The 23,931-nt window shown below is 42.9% G+C and overlaps 1 protein-coding gene across 1 annotated transcript in view; it reads left to right on the forward strand.

Annotated features, from left to right (window-relative positions):
* The window catches only part of ulk4 (unc-51 like kinase 4), a 324,061-nt gene that overhangs the window by 19,526 nt on the left and 280,604 nt on the right, over positions 1 to 23,931 (forward strand). Inside the window, exons 6-10 of the mRNA XM_033015040.1 lie at positions 1,186 to 1,287; positions 2,833 to 2,916; positions 4,259 to 4,334; positions 15,086 to 15,187; positions 20,102 to 20,220. Of these exons, the coding sequence (XP_032870931.1) occupies positions 1,186 to 1,287; positions 2,833 to 2,916; positions 4,259 to 4,334; positions 15,086 to 15,187; positions 20,102 to 20,220 (483 nt within the window). The remainder of the gene's footprint in view (positions 1 to 1,185; positions 1,288 to 2,832; positions 2,917 to 4,258; positions 4,335 to 15,085; positions 15,188 to 20,101; positions 20,221 to 23,931) is intronic.

Here is a 23,931-nt window from a genome sequence, read left to right on the forward strand (position 1 = left end):
AGCTTCTTTGGAGTGTGAGTGTAGATCAGTGTCACTCATGTTATGTCATGCTTTTGTAGTTACGCCCATTAGCTTTACAGTAATCCTGCCTGCCTGGTTCCCCTTAGAATTAGAGAGACGTGCAAGTGTGAAGTCATATTTGCTATGTAGTTAATAAAGTCTTTGGACCTTTATCTTGGTGTAAGGCTTTAGTTATTTACAACAGCCAAAACACAACAGAGAGGAAACCGAAGATCTCGGAGAAAACCCACGCAGGTTAAGGGGAGAATGCACAAACTGCGTACAGACAGCACCCCTAGTCGAGATCAAACCTGGGTCTCCACCGCTGTAAAGTGGCAACTCTAACGCTGCGTCACCGGGCCAACATTCTCATCATCTTATCCATGGTGACCATAATGCCCATCCACACCAATCCCATTTGCCCATATTCCTCTACGCTTTTCCTAAACAAGTATATGTCCAAACATCTTTTAAAGTTATATCTGCCTCGTTCACCTCTGGTAGCTCATTACAGATATTCAGCACCCTCTGTGTTGAAAAGCCTACTGAGATCTCCTATAAACCTGTCCCCTCTCATCTTACAGCTGTGTCCTTTAGTTCCAGACTCCCATGCCTTGGAAGAAAGATTATGAATATGTTTAAGAAGGAACTGCAGATGCTGGAAAATCGAAGGTTGACAAAAATGCTGGAGAAACTCAGTGGGCGAGCAAATAAGGAAAGATGCTGCCTCCACCCGCTGAGTTTCTCCAGCATTTTTGTCTACCTTATGAATATTTATCCTATGGTTAGTTTAGTTTAGAGATAGAGTGTATAAACAGGCCCTTCGGCCCACCGAGTCTGCATCGATCAGTGATCCCTGCACACTTCAGGAGTCGAGTGTTTTATTGTCATATGCTCCAGATAGAACAATGATATTCTTACTTAAAACAGCACAACAGAATATGTAATATAGTATACTGTAAATGTAATAAATGAGAAAAAAAGTTCAGTGGGTGTGTATATAGGCACATACTCATATATACATATATATATAAACACACACACATACATGCACATAACATACAAACAAACAATAATCGTGCAATAATAACAATAATAATCTATGTAGTTTAGAGCTCAGAGATTGGACGAGTGCTGTTCAAAATATATTTTGATGTGTCATTTGATAAATCTGTCCTTTTTTAGGGTCCACAATATATATGGCGCCTGAAGTTTTGAAAGGTGAAGACAGTTCACCAGTCAGTGATTTGTGGTCCCTGGGCTGTGTACTGTACGAAATGTTTACAGGTGTGTATCTACATGTTCGCCTCTACTCCCTCAGCCTGATCCACATTTAAAATTTACATGTAGCGTTCGTTCAAGGAGTCAATTCATGTAACATCTTTGATCTTCATTTGTTGAATTATTTAAAAGCTCTGAGAGGGAAGGGTCAACTCAAGGCTCTAACAACATTAAACAATGTGAAATGTTGAATGCAATTGTGAGATGGAACATCAGAACCTTATGGTGCACTTGATTAGATTGTTATAATGGACATAAATGGATCGCATTACACTACTTGCTTTGTTTTTCTACCTCATATAGTAATTATACCTTGTGCTAAATAAATGTACAGTCTACAAATTATGATATTTAGCATGCATTGACACAATAATCATCAATACAAATTGACAATTGATTTAAGAATGTTATGGAATGCCTGGTGTGGGAAATAACAGTGATGTCCCAGCTTACAATGATTCAATATTTCTGTGAACAGTCCATTATAACAATCTAATCAAGTGCAACACATGCCCCATAGTGAAATGGGAAGTATTAAACTATTCATGTCCTATGGAGCACATATACAAAAAGTATTTTTATACATTTATACAAAATGCTGGAGTAACTCAGCAGGTCAGGCAGCATCTGTGGAGAACATGGATAGCTGACGTTTCACAGAGTGCTGGAGTAACTCAGCGGGTCAGGCAGCATCTCTGGAGAACACGCATAGGTGAAGTTTTGAGTTGGAACTCTTCAGTCCAAAGAAGGAACCTGACCCGAAATGTTCTCCAGAGATGCTGCCTGAACGGCTGAGTTACTCCAACACCTTGTGTCCTTTTCTTGCAAACCAGCATCTGCAGTTCCTTGTTTCTAAATGATAATAGATGGAGATACAAGGATCTGCAGATGGTGGAATCTTGTTAGACAAAAAACTGCTTTAGAAACTCAGCGGGTAAGGCAGCTTCTGTGGAGGGAATAGACGGGCAGTTTTGGGTCAGGACTATTCTGTGTGAAGAAAGGGTCCCATCCGACCCACAACGTTGCTTATCCATGATGCCGCCTGACCTGCTGAGTTCCTCCAGTAATTTTCACTTTAATGAATTAATTTGGGATTGGTGTAGGGAAATTATAATAGTGTCAATGGTTTGTCGGTTCTGGGTCTGTGTTTGCTGGAGTTTAGAAGGATGAAGTGGTACCTCATTGAAACTTACCGAATAGTGAAAGGCATGGATAGAGTGGATGTGAAGAGGATGTTTCCACCAGTGGGAGAGTCTAGAACTAGAGGCCAGAGCCTGAGAATTAAAGGACGTTCCTTTAGGAAGGAAATGAGGAAGAAATTCTTTACTCAGTGGGAGGTGAATCTGGAATTCTTTACCACAGAAGGCTGTGGAGGCCGAGTCAGTGGATATATTTAAGGCAGAGATTGATAGATTAGTACGGGTGTCAGGGGTTATGGGGAGAAGGCAGGAGAATGGTCTTGATGGGCCAAATGGCCTAATTCTACTCCTATCAGTTATGACATATTGTGGTAACATTATTGTTGTTCATTGTTATTTTATTACTCCTCAGGAAAACCGCCATTTTTCTCAGAAAACGTGTCGGAGTTGACGGAGATGATTTTGCATGAAGATCCTCCACCACCCAAACCTCAAGGTTCAGTAACTTGTCATGGTATTTAGTGAATTGTTCAAGCCAATGCTTGATACCTGTTCCTGCACTATCTCAGTGGAGCATTTGTCTCTCAGCCCCGGAGACCTGGGTTCAATCCTGACCTCGGTGCTCTCTGTGGAGTTTGCTTGTTCTTCCTGCATCCTTGTGGATTTCCTCCAGTAGCTCCAGATTTTTGTCCCACATCCCAAAGATGTCCTAGTTGATATGTTAAGAGGCCACTGCAAATTGTCTCTAGTATATAGAGTTGTGGTCGGAAAATTGATGAATGTGGAAAATGTATAAAATTGACGCCGGTATGTGTACCGCTTTGCTTCCTGAGTCCGATCACAATCTCCTTTGTCTTGTACCTCTGAAAAACATGGATAGGTGACGTTTCACAGAGTGCCGGACTAACTCAGCGGGTCAGGCAGCATCTGTGGAGAACATGGATAGGTGACGTTTCACAGAGTGCTGGAGTAACTCAGCGGGTCAGGCAGCATCTGTGGAGAAAATGGATAGGTGACGTTTCACAGAGTGCTGGAGTAACTCAGTGGGTTAGGCAGCATCTGTGGAGAACATGGATAGGTGACGTTTCACAGAGTGCTGGAGTAACTCAGTGGGTTAGGCAGCATCTGTGGAGAACATGGATAGGTGACGTTTCACAGAGTGCTGGAGTAACTCAGTGGGTTAGGCAGCATCTGTGGAGAACATGGATAGGTGACGTTTCGGGTTGGAACACTCCTCAGATGGAGGCCAGAAAAAAACAGGTCCGGAACAAAAAGTACAAATATGCAAAAATTATCTTCTGAGCTTTTGCAGTTCTGAATCCTTGTATATAGTTTTCATGAGCAGGTCTATTTTGCTGAATGTATTATTGTCTGATTTCTCTTCAGCTGCAGCTGTAAAGTTGGTTGATTTGACCAGGTAGAAAATGTTTTGCCTTGTGTAAACAAGAGTTTAGAAACACAACATGGAAGCAGGCCCTGTGGCCCACTGTGTCCACACCGACCACCTATTACCCATGCCCACTGGTCCTGTTATCCTACTTTCTCATCCATTCCCTATACACTGGGGGCAATTTTGCAGTGGCCAATTAACCTACAATGCCGCACGTTTTTGGAGCATGGGAGGGCATTGGAGCACCTTGAGGAAACCCACGTAGTCACAGGGAGAATGTCCAAACTAAACACAAAGTGCCTGAGGTGAGGATTGAAACCGGGTCTCTGGCACTGTGAGGTCGCGGCTCTAGCAGCTCTACCATTGTGCCACTCTTTTTTTAATAGTGTTACAGATACAGAGAAAGTTACAAGCTGCTATTAAGTTTAATTCACATATTCTCTCTTAGGACCGACAGGAGAAAAACCTTCGGCTGAGTTTCTTGGTTTGATTGAAGACTTGCTTCAGAAAGAGCCTTCAAAAAGGTATTTACATCAGATGGATTGAGGTCTTTTATTATTGATGAAAAGTCATCCCATGAAAATATATGTGATTGTTACTGCAGTATGTGATTCAAATGGGATGACAGCTTATCCTAGCGCCATTGAGTCATAGAATCACGGCCCAACGTCTACAGATACACATTTAAAGCATACTGTTGGGTTACATCATGGCTGGGTTAAGGTACAGCTCAGCCAAGACTGCAAGGAATTGCAGAGAGTTGTGGAAATAGCCCAGTCCATCACTCAGTCCAGACTCCCCATCATCCACTCCATCTACACCACATGCTGTCTCAGAAAAGCATCAAAGATATCCCACCCTGGTCATTCCTTCTCCCTGCTCCCATCCGGCAGAAGGTACAGAAGCTTGAAAGTGTGAACCACCAGCTGTTTCCCCTCTGTATCAGGCTTCTGAACGGTCCTTCCATAAGCTGGGGCACTGTCCGATTCACATCCCCCATTGTGGACATTGGACTTTGTCTCTGGAACTGATGCGTTACAATGCTGAGGGATGGTGGTGGAGGTAGATGTTGAGACTTTGGATAGGCACATGTAGATTCAGGGAATGGAGAGGTAGGGATTATGTGTAGGTAGATATGAGATGTAACGATTCAAGGTCTCGGCGAGCTGCGGCCATTCCACTGACAGCAGACTTGGCTCGCCCATCGCAGAACCGGGAAGCTGCCTGTGTGGGAGCATCTTCTGAGGCTCGTCTCCTGCTCGCCCCAGAAGACCCGGTGAGAAGGGCCGAGAGAGTTGGCAATGGCGCAATTTCAAGATGGCGGCGGACGGAGGAGAGGATCGATGAGCAGGCTGTGGGCTCACTGTAGATCAAACAGTATTGCTGATTTGATCCATGTCTGGTTTTGCTGCTGATGACCTGATCTGTAATCCATGACCGGTTTCCCACTCCACCGCCACCTCGTGCATGCGGGCAGCCATGTTGTGTTTTAGTTTTAACTTACGATTCGGAGTCTACAGTACTCATCTCGATGGTCTCTGTATGTATACAAATTAAAGTACTTGTTATGATATACAATGACTCTGTATAAGTACTTTGCACATGGTGTCAGAAGTGGGATTCGAACCCATGCCTCCAGTTGGAGTGAGGCCGGGATCACTGCCTGATGGCCCTTTTTGATAACCCCGCCTTCAATGGCCAGTTCATCTCGGACAGAAAAATAAGGCCGAACAGCAAGCGGAAGCGAATGCTGATCGCCAAGCCATCCGTATATCCAATAAAATATAATTGAATATTCTGCATTCTGTATTTTCCTTTGCGCCATGACGTACAGCGATGATGTAATTGGATGGTATGCAAAGCAAAGCTTTCACTGTACCTCGGTACATGTGATAATAATAAACCTGAATCTTATCCATGCCGAACATGACGCCGATTATTTATACAATATCATCTGCCTGCATTCCTACCCCTATCTATCGAAGTACAGTTTCGTTTAGTGCATTATTGTCCTGTGTATTGAGATACAATGAAAAGCTTCCGACCCGCATGCTATCTAGTCAAACAAAAGACTAGACATGATTATACTCAAGTCATCCGCAGTGTATAAATACTGGATAAAGAGTACAACATTCAGTGTAAGATACAGTTCCTTTAAAGATAGTTTAAAGGTCCCTAACCCTAACCTTAGCAGACACTTCTATGCCTCTACTTCCTCAGAAGGCTTAGGAAGTTTGGCGTGTACCCAACAACTCTCACCAACTTCCACAGATGCACCATAGAAGGCATTTTATCGGGATGCATCACAGCATGTTTTGGGAAAAGCTCTATCCAAGACTGCAAGAAATTACAGAGAATTGTGGACGCAGCCCAGACCATCACACAAAGCTACCTCATTTTTGTCTCCCTTCCATTGACTTCACATATACGTCACGCTGTCTCGGCAAGGCCAGCAGCACAATCAAAGATGTCGCACCCTGGCCATTCCCTCTTCTCCCCTCACCCATTGGGCAAAAGGTATAGAAGTGTGAAAACGCACACCTCCAGATTCAGGGACAGATTCGTCCCGGCTGTTATCAGGCAACTGAAGCATCCTACCACAACTGGAGAGCAGTCCTGAACTATTATCTACCTCCTTGGAGACCGTCGGACTATCGTTGATTGGACTTTATGTGCTTTATCTTGCTATTCAGTTCATCATGTATCTGTACATGATGGCTCGATTGTAATCATGTATCGTCTTTCCACTGAAAATAGACACAAAATGCTGGAGTAACTCTGGTGACTGGTCTGAAGAAGGGTCTCGACCCAAAACGTCGCCCATTCCTTCTATCCAGAGATGCTGCCTGTCCCGCTGAGTTACTCCAACATTTTGTATCCATCTTCAGTGTAAACCAAGGCAAATGCAGTTCCTTCCTACATATATTGTCATTCCCCTGACAGGTTAGCATGCAACAAAAGCTTTTCAATTCACCTCGGTACACATGACAATAAACAGAACTCAAACTCTTCCAGCAGCACGGCATCACAGCTCTCAGGATCTTACGCCTGGAAACAAACATGAATTTGTCAACCCATCAAAGGAAAGGGGCAGCGCGGAGATGAATTGAAGCATTACAGACCCAGGAGCCTAACGGTCTAGATCAAAGTGGCAGTATATGATGAGAATGAATCTCCAGCAATGAGATCAGTGAACATCAGAGGGACATTTGTCCCACTGCCCACAAGATGACACCATAACCCAATGAGGTATATGGGTGGTCAGGACCGTTCTCTAGCTGGTGTGAGGACGATGTGATGTACTTGTCCAAGTACCTTTAAAACATGTTAATTATATCTACGTCTACCACCTCCTCTACAGTGCCTTTTATATGACCTGTATCCTCTAAGTGGGAAAAGTTAACACCGCAGATCTCCTTTAAGTTCCTTGGAACCATCATCTCCGAGGACCTGAAATGGGGGGCCACCATCGACTCGACAGTCAAAAAGGCACAACAGAGGATGTACTTCCTGCGGCAGCTGAGGAAACACAATCTGCCACAGGCAATGATGGTCCAATTCTACACGGCCATCGTAGAGTCTGTCCTCATCTCCATCATGGTCTGGTTTGGCTCAGCCACCAAGCACGACACCCGGAGGCTGCAGCGAATCATTCGATCAGCTGAGAAGGTTATTGGCTGCAACCTTCCCTCCATTGACGAACTGTACACTGCAAGGGCCTGGAAGCGAGCAGGCAAGATCATCTCTGACTCCTCACCCTGGCCATAAACTCTTTGAATCACTTCCCTCTGGAAGGCGACTTCGGACTGTCAAAGCTGCTACAGCCAGATATAAAAACAGATTTTTTCTACGAGTAGTAGCTCTACTCAATAACCAAAAATCTGTAGCCTCCTTTTGCTCTGGTATTTTATTTTGTTCACATGTTTAAACTGTTATGTTTTATTATTAATATTTAATGTTTTATATGTCATTCCTAACTGTCACTGTATGTCATGTTGTCACTTGCGGGTGGAGCACCAAGGCAAATTCCTTGTATGTGAATACTTGGTCAATAAACTTATTCATTCATTCATTCAAATCTCTTCCCTTTCAACTTAAATCAGTTCCCCCTAGTTCCTCTGCCTTGGGATATGGCTTGAATGTTTATAGATGTTTATGCATAACTTTTATCCTTTTGGTCTCTGTTCTGTTCTTTTTATAAAGCCAAGTCTCCCAATGCTGTAAGACTTGCTGTAATGTAGTAATATATCTTTCTTCATATGTCATTCTCCTTCTGAGATTTGTGCACCACAGTATCTTGTTTAGGAAGGAACTGCAGACGCTGGTTCACACCGAAGATAGACATTTTGTGTCTACGGTATCTTGTTTTATAGCCATGTTGTTTTCATTGGAATATTTAATTCTGGGCACCATCTTATAGGAAAGATATTGTCAAGCTGGAAAGGGTACAGAAAAGATTTACGAGGATGTTGCCAGGACTAGAGGGTGTGAGCTACAGGGAGAGGTGGAGTAGGCTGGGACTCTATTTGTCAAGTCTTCTAATGTTTTTGCAGATTCCCCGCTTGAAAGGGATTTGATTTATCTACCCCGAAATGATGAACTGGATTCACTCAGACCAAACACTTCTTTTCCACCTTTTTTATTTTCTCCTCCTTTTATTTTGGCAGATTAGTCTTTAGCAGTTTTAGTCTTTACCAGTTTTGGTCTTTATCAGGTGAAAAACCTTTAGACACAAAGGCAAAAAATATACACATTACTGTAACCAAATATAAATAACAGAAAATTACATGTATCTAACATTACAACTCATAGCAGCCATTTTGTTTTTTTAAATAATTTTCACATTTCATTAAATGAAAAATACAGATAATGCCCACTACTGTTACCAATTTTTTAGCTTAATATCATATGAATCTTTACTGTTTTTTTAACACATTTTATCATATTTTTTAAAATGCAATTATTTAAACTAACACCACACATAGCATATAAGCATTAGAAATTAGCTCACATTAGCCCAACCCCACAATGAAGCAGGATGCCCTTTACATAGACAACAAACACTATCATCACCCTGTCATCTTGGTTAACAAACACCACCAATATTTCAAACTTTCTCAATCAACTCGTTAGCCAGACAAATTTCTCAGATATTAAAGGGTTGAACAGAGTCTCTGGGGCTGCAGTCTTCGGCTCAGTTCATTTAGAGTTCAGTCCTTACCGGCTGCCAATCGGGTCTGTAGAAAATCATTCCTGCTTGCCTTTTCTGGCTATCGCGACAGTCTTTTCGGACAGTCCTTTTGATTTACTGTTCATGTTTTGCCGCCCGCAAGTCTCTTCTGTCTTCTTCACTGGCTTCTGGTGCTGTGTGCCCTTTTGACCCCCAGGCAGAACTCGGCAGGCTGGGGTTCCGCCCACTTTAATCATTGTCTCGTGATTTCAATGTAGCATTTCTCTGCACCTGTTCTTTCATTTTAGTTTGACTTGACACTATTCCTTGGAGCGCAGGAGGATGAGGGGTGATCTTATAGGGTGATTTCACGAAAGGTCACTGGAGCGTAGATCCGCACCCACGTGACCGAAAATTTTAACTGGAGTACATGCGTCACTTCCGGTACATGTTAGTGAATGGGAAAACACGCACTTTCACACCCGTTAAAAACATCGAAAACGGCCCGTTTTTGAGCTGCAATTAACTGTACCAGTCGGGGTGACCGTGAGGAACAGCTACCTAAATTTACAGTCCAAAAAAAAGATAGAAACTAAGGTAAATTCAAGAGGGAGCTGAAGGTGTCAAAACGGCGGAAGTTGATAGCGGACATTTGCCGTGGAGATTTAAAGATCGAAAATATCGGGAATTATCGCGTTTGCTCGCTGCATTTCATCAAAAGTAAGGCATTATTAACTTTTTATCTTTATTCATTTGTTATATGAAAAGTATTCAAAGTTAAAAATCCGTCAGTAAAATTGCAAAATCGCCCATGGTTCTCAGGTGGGTTTTAACATGCAAAATGAAAATGCTTCTGAAGCTCCATTTACCATTTAAATAATCGTAAACTATCAATGCGTTTTGAAATAAATTTTACTGAGATGCAAGCTAAGGAATGGGAACGCCATGCACGTGCAACAAGAAGAGAGTATTAAAGCAGATTTGGTTGCAGCTCAAGCATCTATAGCTCTGCAAGTTGATGGCGTTCTTGTGCACATTGTCTATCCTGCTCACAGTGGGTGCCCAATCAGGATTGTTGACATCATTCCATGCTGCAGGCTTGTCTGTTATTAGATGATAAATAAATAAATAAGTAGTTTGGGTGATTGTGCAGGCTTTAAACAAGAAACATTGAGAAATATATTTTGGCAAATAATAAAATGTCCTGCTTTTGTCCAACTAACAGCTGACAATTATCCCATTTATCAATTTATTTCAAAACGCATTGATAGTTTACGATTATTTAAATGGTAAATGGAGCTTCAGAAGCGTGTTCATTTTGCATGTTAAAACCCACCTGAGAACCATGGGCGATTTTGCAATTTTACTGACGGATTTTTAACTTTTAATACTTTTCATATAACAAATGAATAAAGATAAAAAGTCAATAATGCCTTACTTTTGATGAAATGCAGCGAGCAAACGCGATAATTCCCGATATTTTCGATCTTTAAATCTCCACGGCAAATGTCCGCTATCAACTTCCGCCGTTTTGACACCTTCAGCTCCCTCTTGAATTTACCTTAGTTTCTATCTTTTTTTTGGACTGTAAATTTAGGTAGCTGTTCCTCACGGTCACCCCGACTGGTACAGTTAATTGCAGCTCAAAAACGGGCCGTTTTCGATGTTTTTAACGGGTGTGAAAGTGCGTGTTTTCCCATTCACTAACATGTACCGGAAGTGACGCATGTACTCCAGTTAAAAATTTCGGTCACGTGGGTGCGGATCTACACTCCAGTGACCTTTCGTGAAATCACCCTATACAGATGTATAAAATCATGAAACCTTATTGAAACCAGAGGTCATAGCCTCAGAATTAAAGGGCGCTCTTTTAAAAAGGAGGTGAGGAGAAACTTCTTTAGTCAGGGGGTAGTTAATCTGTAGAACTCATTGCCACAGAAGGCTGTGGAGGCCAAGTCAGTGGATATTATTAAGGCAAAGATATACACCTTCTTGATTAGAACGGGTGTCAAGGGTTATGGGGAGAAGGCAGGAAAATGGGATTAGGAGGCAGACAATAGACAATAGGTGCAGGAGTAGGCCATTCGGCCCTTCGATCCAGCACCGCCATTCAATATGATCATGGCTGATCATCCCCAATCAGTACCCCGTTCCTGCCTTCTCCCCATATCCCCTGACTCCGCTATCTTTAAGAGCCCTATCTAGCTCTCTCTTGAAAGTATCCAGAGAACCGGCCTCCACCGCCCTCTGAGGCAGAGAATTCCACAGACTCACCACTCTCTGTGAGAAAAAGTGTTTCCTCGTCTCCGTTCTAAATGGCTTACTCCTTATTCTTAAACTGTGGCCCCTGGTTCTGGACTCCCCCAACATCGGGAACATGTTTTCTGCTTCTAGCTTGTCCAAACCCTTAACAATCTTATATGTTTCAATGAGATACCCTCTCATCCTTCTAAACTCCAGAGTGTACAAGCCCAGCTGCTCCATTCTCTCAGCAAATGATAGTCACGCCATCTCGGGAATTAACCTTGTAAACCTACGCTGCACTCCCTCAATAGCAAGAATGTCCTTCGACAAATTAGGGACCAAAACTGTACACAATACTCCAGGTGTGGTCTCACTAGGGCTCTGTACAACTGCAGAAGGACCTCTTTGCTCCTATATTCAATTCCTCTTGTTTGGCAAAGATCAGCCATGATTGAATGGTGGAGTAGAATTGATGGGACGAATGGCCTAATTCTACTATAACTTGAGAACTTGTGAATGAGAGGAATAGATCAGGTAGATGCACAGAGTCTCTTGCCCATAGTAGGTGAATCGAGTACCTGAGGACATAGGTTTAAGAAGAAGGGGAAAAGATTTAATAGGAATCTGAGGGGTAACTTATTCACACAAAGGGCGGTGGGTGTATGGAACAAGCTGCCGGAGGAGGTATTTGAGGTAGGGACTATCCCAACGTTTAAGAAACAGTTAGACAGGTACATGGATAGGACAGGTTTGGAGGGATATGGACGAAACTGTGGGCAGGTGGGACTACTGTAGGTGGCCGGTGTGGACAAGTTTGGCCTGTTTCCTCACTGTATCACTCTATGACTGACTCAATGACTTTAGGGCTTTTTTTGGTCTTTTTTTCACCTAAATGAAGCACATCCCGTTGCTGTACATGGTTTAATCTGCCAGGTATCTCAAAATAAACGATAAACGTGCCATCTCTGAAATCGGATATTGCGCATTGTTCCTGCTCTGTGCATGATTGGTCTTAACATTGACCCAGGGGAAATATCACTAGAAAACAAGAGAAAGACACAAAGTGTTGCTCAGCGGGTCAGGCAGCGTTTCTGTAAAACATGGATAGGTGACGTTTCACAGAGTGCTGGAGTAACTCAGCGGGTCAGGCAGCATCTGTGGAGAACATGGATATGTGACATTTCACAGAGTGCTGGAGTAACTCAGCGGGTCAGGCAGCATCTGTGGAGAACATGGATAGGTGACGTTTCACAGAGTGCTGGAGTAACTCAGCGGGTCAGGCAGCATCTGTGGAGAACATGGATAGGTGACGTTTCACAGAGCGCTGGAGTAACTCAGCGGGTCAGGCAGCAACTGCGGAGAGCATGGATAGGTGACGTTTCGGGTCGGATTTCTTTTTCAGACTGGTCAAACCAGAAGGGGCCTCTGACCCGAAACGACACCTATTCCTTTTTTCCAGAGATGCTGCCCGACCCGCTAATTTACTCCAGCACTTTGTGTCTACAGTATCTTCGGTAATATCTACAATTGAAGAGGGAGAAGGTTAAATTGGAGGTGTCAGTGTTACAGTTGAATAAAGGGGACTATGGAGCCATGAGGGAGGAGCTGGCCAAAGTTGACTGGAAGGATACCCTAGCAGGGATGACAGTGGAACAACAATGGCAGGTATTTCTGGGAATAATACAGAAGGTGCAGGATCAGTTCATTCCAAATAGGAAGAAAGATTCTAAGGGGAGTAAGGGGCGACCGTGACTGACAAGGGATGTTGGGGACAGTATAAAAATAAAAGAGAAGTACAACGTAGCAAAGATGAGTGGGAAGCAAGAGGATCAGGTAATCAGGATCAGAGCAACAGAAGATAACTAAAAAGGTAATACGGGGAAAAAAGATCAGGTACGAATATAGCCAAGAATATAAAGCAGGATAGTAAAAGCTTCTTTCGGTATGTGACGAGGGAAAAATTAGTTAAAACCAAAGTTGGAACCTTGAAGACTGAAACAGGTGAATTTATTATGGGGAACAAGGAAATGGCAGATGAGTTGAACAGGTACTTTGGATCCGTCTTCACTAAGGAGGACACAAACAATCTTCCTGATATAGTAGTGGCCAGAGGATCTGGGGTGACGGAGGAACTGAAGGAAATCCACATTAGGCAGGAAATGGTGTTGGATAGACTGATGGGACTGAAGGCTGATAAATCCCCAGGGCCTGATGGTCTGCATCCCAGGGTACTTAAGGAAGTGGCTTTAGAAATCGTGGACGCAATGGTGATAATTTTCCAATGTTCTATAGATTCAGGATCAGTTCCTGTGGATTGGAGGGTAGCTAATGTTATCCCACTTTTTAAGAAAGGCAGGGAGAGAGAAAACCGGGAATTATAGATCAGTTAGCCTGACATCGGTGGTGGGGAAGATGCTGGAGTCAATTATAAAAGATGAGATAGCCGAACATTTGGATAGCAGTAACAGGATCGGTCCGATTCAACATGGATTTACGAAGGGGAAATCATGCTTGACTAATCTTCTGGAATTTTTTGAGGATATAACTAGGAAAATGGACAAAGGAGAGCCAGTGGATGTAATGCACCTGGACTTTCAGAAAGCATTTGATTGGAGATTAGTGGGCAAAATTAGGGCACATGGTATTGGGGGTAGAGTGTTGACATGGATTGAAAATTGGTTGGCAGACAGGAAACAAAGTAAGGATTAACGGATCCCTTTCAGAATGGCAGGCAGTGACTAGTGGGGTACCACAAGGCTCGGTGCTGGGACCTCAGCTATTTACAATAGACATCAATGATTTAGATGAAGGGATTCAAAGTAACATTAGCAAATTTGCAGATGACACAAAGCTGGGTGGAAGTGTGAACTATGAGGAGGATGCTATGAGAATGCAGGGTGACTTGGACAGGTTCGGTGAGTGGGCAGATGCATGGCAGATGCAGTTTAACGTGGATAAATGTGAGGTTATCCACTTTGGTAGCAAAATCAGGAAGGCAGATTACTATCTAAATGGTGTCAAGTTGGGAAAGGGGGAAGTACAACGGGATCTGGGGATCCTTGTTCATCAGTCAATTAAAGTAAGCATGCAGGTACAGCAGGCAGTGAAGAAAGCGAATGGCATGTTGGCCTTCATAAGAAGAGGAGTTGAGTATAGGAGCAAAGAGGTCCTTCTGCAGTTGTATAGGGCCTTAGTGAGACCACACCTGGAGTATTTTGTGCAGTTTTGGTCCCCTAATTTGAGGAAGGATATTATTGCTATTGAGGGAGTGCAGCGTAGGTTTACAAGGTTAATTCCCGGGATGGCGGGACTGTCATATGTTGAGAGAATGGAGCGGCTGGGCTTGTATACTCTGGAGTTTAGAAGGATGAGAGGGTATCTTATTGAAACATATAAGATTAATGAAGGTTTGGACACGCGAGAGGCAGGGGGAATCCAGAACCAAGGGCCGCTGTTTAAGAATAAGGGGTAAGCCATTTAGAACGGAGATGAGGATATACTTTTTCACACAGAAAGTTGTGAGTCTGTGGAATTCTCTGCCTCAGACGGCAGTGGAGGCCGGTTCTCTGGATACTTTCAAGAGAGAGCTAGATAGGGCTCTTAAAGATAGCGGAGTCAGGGGATATGGGGAAAAGGCATGGATGGGGTACTGATTGGGGATGATCAGCCATGATCACATCGGTGCTGGCTCGAAGGGGCGAATGGCCTACTCCTGCACCTATTGTCTACTGTCTCTTTTCTAAATCAGCATCTGCAGTTTCTTCCTATGCCTAATCACAACAGTTTATCGCAAAGTTCTTTATTCCCCTGCCTGTTTTGCATGGACTTCAATGGTACTAAATAGAGACTTTTCTTTTATAGAGTAAAATGGAGTTGCCTGTTGGAGCATCCTTTCTGGCGAGTGGCCTTCACTGGATTTGATCAGGCTCTCAGTGACGATGAGAACAGTAGCAGCTGTGTAAGGTCAGTAGCGAATGTGTCTGATTAATTAACATTGTGTCTCAAAATATCATCATTGGTATGCTTATCAAAATGCTGGACGTAACTCAGCGAGACTAGCAGCATCTCTGAAGAGAAGGGATTGGTGATGTTTTGGGTCAAGACCCTTCTTTAGACAGAGCTGACTGAGCTCAGTCTGAAGAAGGGTTTCAACCTGAAAATGTCAACCCTTCCTTCCATCCGAAGATGCTGCCTGCCCCGCTGAATTACTTCCAGCATTTTGTGTCTATCTTCGGTGCAAACCAGCATCTGCAGCTCCTTCCGACACAAGCTTATGTGGTTACTTCCACTTTGTAGTTTACTGATTTAGAATGTTTTTTACAATGTCCCAAAAAAAAAAATACCCTGTTGGTTTGAGTTATTGGGATCCAATTTCATGTCAATTTAATTCAAATTTATTTTCAGACATTATAACTGTTTGTGCAGTTATTGTAACAATTGTGGATTACGGGGGATGGGTAAGACCATGACAAAGATCACCACATTATCCCCAACCATTGAAAACTTGTGGAATTTTAATAAGCTTTACTAACTCTGCCGGTTGCAGTGTGAAGAGGGCTTTCAATAAGCTGCCAGACTGTTGTAAAGTTTGTGTATATACCGTGTTGCTGTTGCCATGGTATTTTCTTTATTGTTGCCTGTGTGTGTTTTGTCAAGGGAACTTTACAATCAGGCTTTCCCTGGGATTGTTAATATAAAGGGTTCCTTGTTTATATAGAACTGTTGGAATGCTAGTGACCAAAAAAAGATGGGTTTGAATCTTTGCTTTAGAATTGCTGTTCTGCAGTTTGATTTTAACAATTAATATTGAATGTGTGGGACATGTAAATAATTTGACAAAATACAGTGTAGCCATTATTTTTAAGGCATGGACAAATCTCCCAAATAAATTCAATTAAATTCGGTTTTGCCTTTCCACTATATATTAAACCGTAATTGTTAATTTAAAAAACATTGATTTATCTTTGCGAAATAGAAATGTTCTTTGTAGTATGTTGGCTTCAAAAGTGAGGCTCTGCCAGAGTCAAAATTAAGTAATCTAAGTGATCTTCCAAAAGTTGATCCTTTTTCAAAACTCATAATTCACGCTATAGGTGCATTAAACATGTGCTATTTTGTAGAGAGGAATGATCAGGCTTCACCTGGGAATCATAGCAAACTGGTGGGTGGCTGAACAACTGACTTTTCCCGTGTAAAAATGGGGCTAAACGTGTCTCGCCATCAGTATCTCTGTATTTGACAAGGAATTGCTGGGTCCACACTGAAATAGGATACTAGACCAAAGGGTCCCGTCACCTCAACGCGAGGTTGTGTGTGGGGGGGGGTGGTCTGCGGCGTCGCACACACATTAACCCGCCCCCCCCCCCCCCCACACACACACACACTAACCACCGCACACACACACACACTAACCATCCCCCATGATATTATATTTATATTATTCATTGCCGCCTTTTACCCCATCCCAGCCCTATCCACTGACGCATAGACTGCAACTTGCAGGCGTGTCTAGAGAGGGAGGGGGGATAGAGCGTGAGGGCAGAGAGAGAGGTGACAGAGAGAGAGAGAGAGAGAGAGAGGGGGAAGAGAAGGGGGGGGGGGGGAGAGGGGAGAGGGAGGGAGAGATTGGGGAGAGGGGGGGAAGAGGGGGGAAGAGAGAGGTGGGAGAGAGAGGGGGAAGAGGTGGGGGGAGAGTGGGGAGAAGGGGGGGAAGGGAGAGGAGGGGAGGTGGAGAAAGAGGAGGGAAAGAGAGGGGTGGGTTGGAGAGGTTGGGAGTGTGGGGGGGAAGAGGTGGGGGGGATAGAGGGGGGGAGAGAGGTGGGGGGAAAAGGGGGAGAGAGGGGGAGCAAATAACCGCACACTTTTAAAATTGTACAAGATTTATTGGTTCAAAATGGATTCCTTTAAAATAAACAGAGAATTTTTTTTAAAAGCGGTCAAAAGCTGTAAAAATCTGCGGAGCAAATAACCGCGAACTTTTAAAATTGTAAAGAAATGATTACCTGAAAAAAATCTGTCTTTGAAATTAAATGTAAACTTTAAGAAATAGTACAATTAAGTCTTTAAAGAACAAAGAATTCACCGTTTTCTAAGTTAACCAAAAACAATGAAGTACAATCGGACTCTTATCTTTAGAGATGTGGAAGTCAGCACTTCGTTGTTCACAAACAAAGTGAGAATGGTCGTTGGTGAAGGATTTGAAGAATGTTCTCGACATGCTAGCTCGCTCCTTGTGACGTCATCAGCGAAAGGCACTCGAGAGAGGAGAGAGGTTGAGATCTCGGCAACTCTCGGGAGCTCCCGGGACACCGGAGCCGAGGCACAAGCGTGCTTCGACCAAAGCTCTCGGCAGCTCTCAGGTGCTCCTCGGCAGCTCTCAGGTGCTCCTCGGCAGCTCTCAGGTGCTCCTCGGCAGCTCTCAGGTGCTCCTCGGCAGCTCTCGGTTGTTCTCGATCCAATGCGCAAGTGTGGAAAACAGTGCGCAGCGGGCCGCGAGGAGCAGAGCCATTGTAGAAACATAGAAACATAGAAAAATAGGTGCAGGAGTAGGCCATTCGGCCCATCGATCCTGCACCGCCATTCAATATGATCATGGCTGATCATCCAACTCAGTATCCTGTACCTGCCTTCTCTCCATACCCCCTGATCCCTTTAGCCACAAGGGCCACATCTAACTCCCTCTTAAATATAGCCAATGAACTGGCCTCAACTACCTTCTGTGGCAGAGAGTTCCAGAGATTCACCACTCTCTGTGTGAAAAATGTTTTTCTCATCTCGGTCCCAAAGGATTTCCCCTTTATCCTTAAACTGTGACGCCTTGTCCTGGACTTCCCCAACATCGGGAACAATCTTCCTGCATCTAGCCTGTCCAACCCCTTAAGAATTTTATAAGTTTCTATAAGATCCCCCCTCAATCTCCTAAATTCTAGCGAGTACAAGCCTAGTCTTTGAAATGACGACAGATGGCACAATGGGCTAAGTGTTCGGCTGGCAACCGGAAGGTAGCTGGTTCGAACCCCGCTTGGAGTGCATACTGTCGTTGTGTCCTTGGGCAAGACACTTCACCCACCTTTGCCTGTGTGTGTCCTTGGGCAAGACACTTCACCCACCTTTGCCTGTGTGTGTGGATGTAATTATGTGAAGCACTTTGGGGTCAATGCAAGTTGACTAAAAATGTGCTATATAAATAAAGAAATTTAAATTTAAATTTAGTCTATCCAGTCTGATGTCAAATTCAGATTTGTGAACATTTTTAATAAATAACTCAAGAAATAATGAATCAAATTTTCAGATAAGGCGATTTTTGACATCATGGCGTAAATCTCCATTGGAATATGTAAAAATTTCACCGTTAGCGCATTGTGTTTTCGAGGAGATGTGTATCACAGACTAACAAACAAATACACAAATAAATAAATCCACATCCAAGATCAGAGTTTTATAATTATAGAGATTTAAAGGACATTTAGACAGATATGGGCCAAATGCAGGCAAGTGGGAATAGCCCAGAATGCCAACGTGTTTGGCATGGAAAAGATGTGTAGGAAGGAACTGCAGATGCTGGTTTAAACCGAAGATGGACACGAAAAGCTGGAGAAACTCAGTGGGACAGGCAGCATCTCTGGAGAGAATGAATGGTTATTTCAGCCTCGTTTAAAAAAAAATGTTCACTCGCTTCTTTCTATTTCTCAACTCAATCATCATTCTAGATTTTCCTACATTTAGTTTGGTTCTAATTTCCATTCTATCCTTGTCTATTTGTCCATAAGTTCCATTACCAAACATTGCTCTACAAGATTGTGCATGCTCTGCTAACTTCTTGCTATTACCACTTGCAGTCCACGCATTCTATACCACAAAAATAATTACAGCTCAAAATGTGTGTTAATGAGCCATTGGTAATGTGTGCAAAAGCTTCTTGCTCATGGAAATAAGGCTGATTAGTTAAAGTGGTTTAATTCATCCTTTTGTCTGCGTGAGTTCAGACATTCCGTGAGCCAACTGTTACATGGCAGAAACAATAGTATCAAGATGTTCGTATGAATCACTTTCTTTCTTAAGCGTAATGAATTAATGATAGGATTCCGGCTGCTGTAATTATGTCGAGACCCGAACATTATTGACAACAATATCTTGATTCACTGACTCAGAGTAGCTCTTGTCCGTAATCATGTCACAGAACCAGTTACTTGCTGCCAGATTTTGGAACAAATGAATTGGAAAAATCAAGAGTAAGTTTTGGGGAAAGATTTTTACTATGACTTGATAATCCAATTATTACTTTTTTTGCCTGTGTATTCTTTGCATCTATTTAATGTAAGTAACTGGGCTAAGCAGGGGTACAGAAAGATGAAATGATTTTGGCTCAAAATCACAATGCTGATTGATTTCCTACCCCAGGAAAGAGACGGGGTGAATACATACAATCTATGGCCCTCAAGACTTTATACACATCTCTATAAGATCATCCCTCAGCCTCCTGCGCTCCAAGAAATAAAATCCCAACTTGCCCAACCTCCCCCTATAGCTCGGTCCCTAGAATCCAGGCAACATCCTTGAAATTATTTTTCCACAGAGGGTGGTGAGTTCCTGGAACGCGCTGCCAGGGGTGGTGGTGGAGGCAGATACAATAGTGGCATTTAAGAGACTATTGGATAGGCACATGGATATGCAGGCAATGGAGGGATTATGTGCAGGCTGCTAAGAATTGGTCTTGGCGTCATATTTAGCACAGAGATTGTGGGCTGAAGGGTCTGTTCTTGCAATGTACTGTTCTATGTGCATACTAACCTTGAAGTATATGTGAGTGAACAAGTTTTACTATTTTGACTGAAAATAACAAAAGTCTCACATCTTGATTCTGATTTTTATTCTTAGTAATGAGATCGTTTCCTCGGTCACTGCTACTGAGCAACAACAGAGCAGAGAAAACAAACGTCTGCAAGCGTCAAGCATTCAAATGAACAGCAGCCAACAACTGAAGTCATACAAACTAGGTAAAAAAACGACTTTTATCAATGCTGATCCCTCCCTTGAGATTTATTTGAGAAGAATGAGGATGAAAACAAACACTTTGAGATATTTGCAGTGAGATTTGACTGGTCAGTGTTCAAGGGGATTTTGACTTGCGGAAAGATGATAGGATTGAAATAGTGGCAATAAAAGAAAGAGTTTGGTGTGATGATAGCAAGTCTTTCCGTCTCAACGCACTGGATAACGTTTCTACAACAGATGTTCAAAGTGAACTTTACTCCAGAGTGCAGTTGTGTTAAAGGGCTAAAGGGCTTTATGCCTGGCTTCCATTTCTATAACCTGCAATCAAAATATCAGTGCGTGTATTTTGTCACTGTGCTGGTTCATTTCCAGGAGTCAAGAATGTTTATTGTCATTAGTACCGGTAACAAAACAATGACATTCTTATTGGGTACAACTTTACAGGCCCATTAACGTAATAACACAGATATAGAATAACCAAAAACAGTAAATTAATATCAATAACACAAACTAACCATAATAGTATAAAACCAAAGTTTGTTGTGCAAACAAAGGCACAGTCTGCAGAAGGTCACAGTAGCTGAGGTTAGTGTTGTGCAGTGTTCACGAGCCTGGTGGTCATAGACACTAGGAAATAGGTGCAGGAGTAGGCCATTCGGCCCTTCGAGCCAGCACCGCCATTCAATGTGATCATGGCTGATCATCCCCAATCAGTACCCCATTCCTTACCTCCCCATATACCCTGACCGCTTTTTTTAAGAGCCCTATCTAGCTCTCTCTTGAAAGCATCCAGAGAACCTGCCACCACCGCCCTCTGAGGCAGAGAATTCCACAGACTCTGTGAGAAAAAGTTTTTCCTCGTCTCCGTTCTAAATGGCTTACTCCTTATTCTTAAACTCTGGCCCCTGGTTCTGGACTCCCCCAACATCGGGAACATGTTTCCTGGGCAGAAGCTGTTCTTCAACCTGGGGGTCACAGTTTTAGCACATACAAATGATCTGAAAAGTTTGAAAATCGGTGTGGGATGCTACTTAAAATCCCAGATATATTGAGGGGTGGAGTCATAGAGCACGGAAATGGGTCCTTCAGCCCAACTTGCCTATGCCGACGAGAATGCCCCATCTAAGCTAGTCCCACTTGCCCATATCTCTCTACACCTATCCTAATCATGTACCTGTCCAAGTGTAATTAAAAAGTTGTTATTATACCTGCATCAACTATCTCCTCTGGCAACTCGTTCCATATACCCACCACCCACTGAGTAAAAAGTTGCCCCCCAGCTTCCTATTAAATCTTCCCCTCTCACCTTAAACCTATGTCCTCTGTTTTTTTATTTCCCCGACGCTGGGTAAAAAAACTCTGCACATTAACCCTAGTTAAGTTATTGTCATACGATGTGGAAGTCTCATCTGTGGAAGTGAATGTTGTTTACAAGGCCTTTTAAGGTCCCATGCAGGAGACTGGTCCAGAGGATTAGGACCCATAGGATCCAGGGCAAGTTGGTATATCAGATACAAATGTTTTTGCTGCTCGGAGATGGATTGAAGGAAGAAGGTTGTTTTTGTGATTGGATTCCTGTGACCAGCGGTGTCAGGGCTTTCGCTTAACTTTTTTTCCCTGTTGCCAGCTGGACAACCTTGGCAGCTTTTTAGGTTGCCAAATGACAGTTTAGGTGGTTATTTAAGACAGCTTGCATGACGCGTGCGATAATGTGCTCGGACGAAGTGCGTAGTTACCAGTCGGAATTATGCTCAATGAAGCATTCACATATTATTTCTGCTTCAAATAAAGTCACAAACTAAACATATTCACCAATCAAGATATGATATATACCACAATGACATGCAGCAAAATTATAATACAGTATCTCAACTCTTTTTACACATTGCAATTAATGCAATTTCTATTAGTTCTTTCCACTTCCCACAAATATGTGGTTGGATTATTCAGCGTATGATCAACCTGTGTCAATAAATCTTGGACCATGGTAACATATATGCTTAACCATGCACACTACAGATTGATGCAAGCATGTTTTCTGTGAAGGACCGAAAATTATCATGACATGGCCAAAGCATGGGTCGTTATTGCTATTGGAACAGAAACATTCTCGCTTCCCACATAATTTATCCACAACAAAATATACAGGTTGCAAGGAATTTTCTAAAGCCATTTTATGATAATAGCTGTTAAAACTGACTATACCCATCGCTAGAATTTAGAAGATTGAGGGGGGGATCTTATAGAAACTTACAAAATTCTTAAGGGGTTGGACAGGCTAGATGCAGGAAGATTGTTCCCGATGTTGGGGAAGTCCAGAACAAGGGGTCACAGTTTAAGGATAAGGGGGAAATCTTTAGGACCGAGATGAGAAAAACATTTTTCACACAGAGAGCGGTGAATCTCTGGAATTCTCTGCCACAGAAGGTAGTTGAGGCCAGTTCATTGGCTATATTTAAGAGGGTTAGATGCGGCCCTTGTGGCTAAAGGGATCAGAGGGTATGGAGAGAAGGCAGGTACAGGATACTGAGTTGGATGATCAGCCATGATCATATTGAATGGCGGTGCAGGCTCGAAAGGCCGAATGGCCTACTCCTGCACCTATTTTCTATGTTTCTATGATAGGTTAAACATTACACTAACTACCAAGAGATGGCCAAAGGACATAAATGCAGCAAATGTTCTTTTGGTAATATATTTAAAGGTGTCATGACGCCACATTACCGTGCATTTAGATTAGATGTATGTGTTGTGAACAGCAATGAAGATTCAATTCAATTCAATTCAATTCAATTCAATTCAATTCAATTCAATTCAATTCAATTCAATTCAATTCAATTCAACTTTATTGTCATTGCACAAATACGAGTACAGGTACAACGAAATGCAGATACCCAGTTTGTAAGCACCAAATTTAAAAAAAATTGTTGATAAACGCTTTTTCCATCATTTCCACTTCAGAATTAACGTTAACATTTCAACTAAAATATCTCCTGACCAAATTTGTGATGTATTTGATCGACTGTAGAAGTAAAACCTGGATAAATCCAACGTATAGTTGTGAATGTTGCTCATTAAATAACTACAGTACTGATACTCCATATTAAGAGAATTGATTTGCCGTTAAAATGAATTCTGTAATAACGTGTCAACGGTAGCAGTGACAATGAACACTGCGGTTTTAATGTTTCACGTGTTCACAATTTAATTAATCCATCTTTTTGGATTAAAATAATAACATTGGGAATTAAAACATATTTGATTGCATTCCGTTATCAAAATAGTCAATGTTCGCTCTGAAGACATTTCCAGCACAATAGGGTCGGGGGGGGGGGGGGGGGGGGGGGGGGGTGTGAATCAGTGCAGGATGGATAGATGGCGGTTGGGGGGAGGGGGGGGGGGACTCTCTGTCACGCCATACTTAGCATCTTTCCCACGCATTACAGCCGTCGCCGACACAAAACGTCACGTTCCTTTTCTCCAGAGATGCTGCCTGACCCGCGGAGTTACTCCAGTTTTTTGTGACTATCTTTGGTATAAACCAGTATCTGCAGTGCCAAGCCGGGCAAAATGACTCGGCGTTTAGGTTGCCCGGCGGCACTTTGGGTGGTCAGTGACACCCGGGCAACCGCTAATTTCGAGCCCTGGGTGTTCAAGTGGCATTGGTACATGGACCCTTGATGTTTGCAATGCACATGACCGATTTGGATGTG

Source organism: Amblyraja radiata, chromosome 2 (genome assembly GCF_010909765.2).
Source record: "Amblyraja radiata isolate CabotCenter1 chromosome 2, sAmbRad1.1.pri, whole genome shotgun sequence".
Classification (NCBI taxonomy): Eukaryota; Metazoa; Chordata; class Chondrichthyes; order Rajiformes; family Rajidae; genus Amblyraja; species Amblyraja radiata.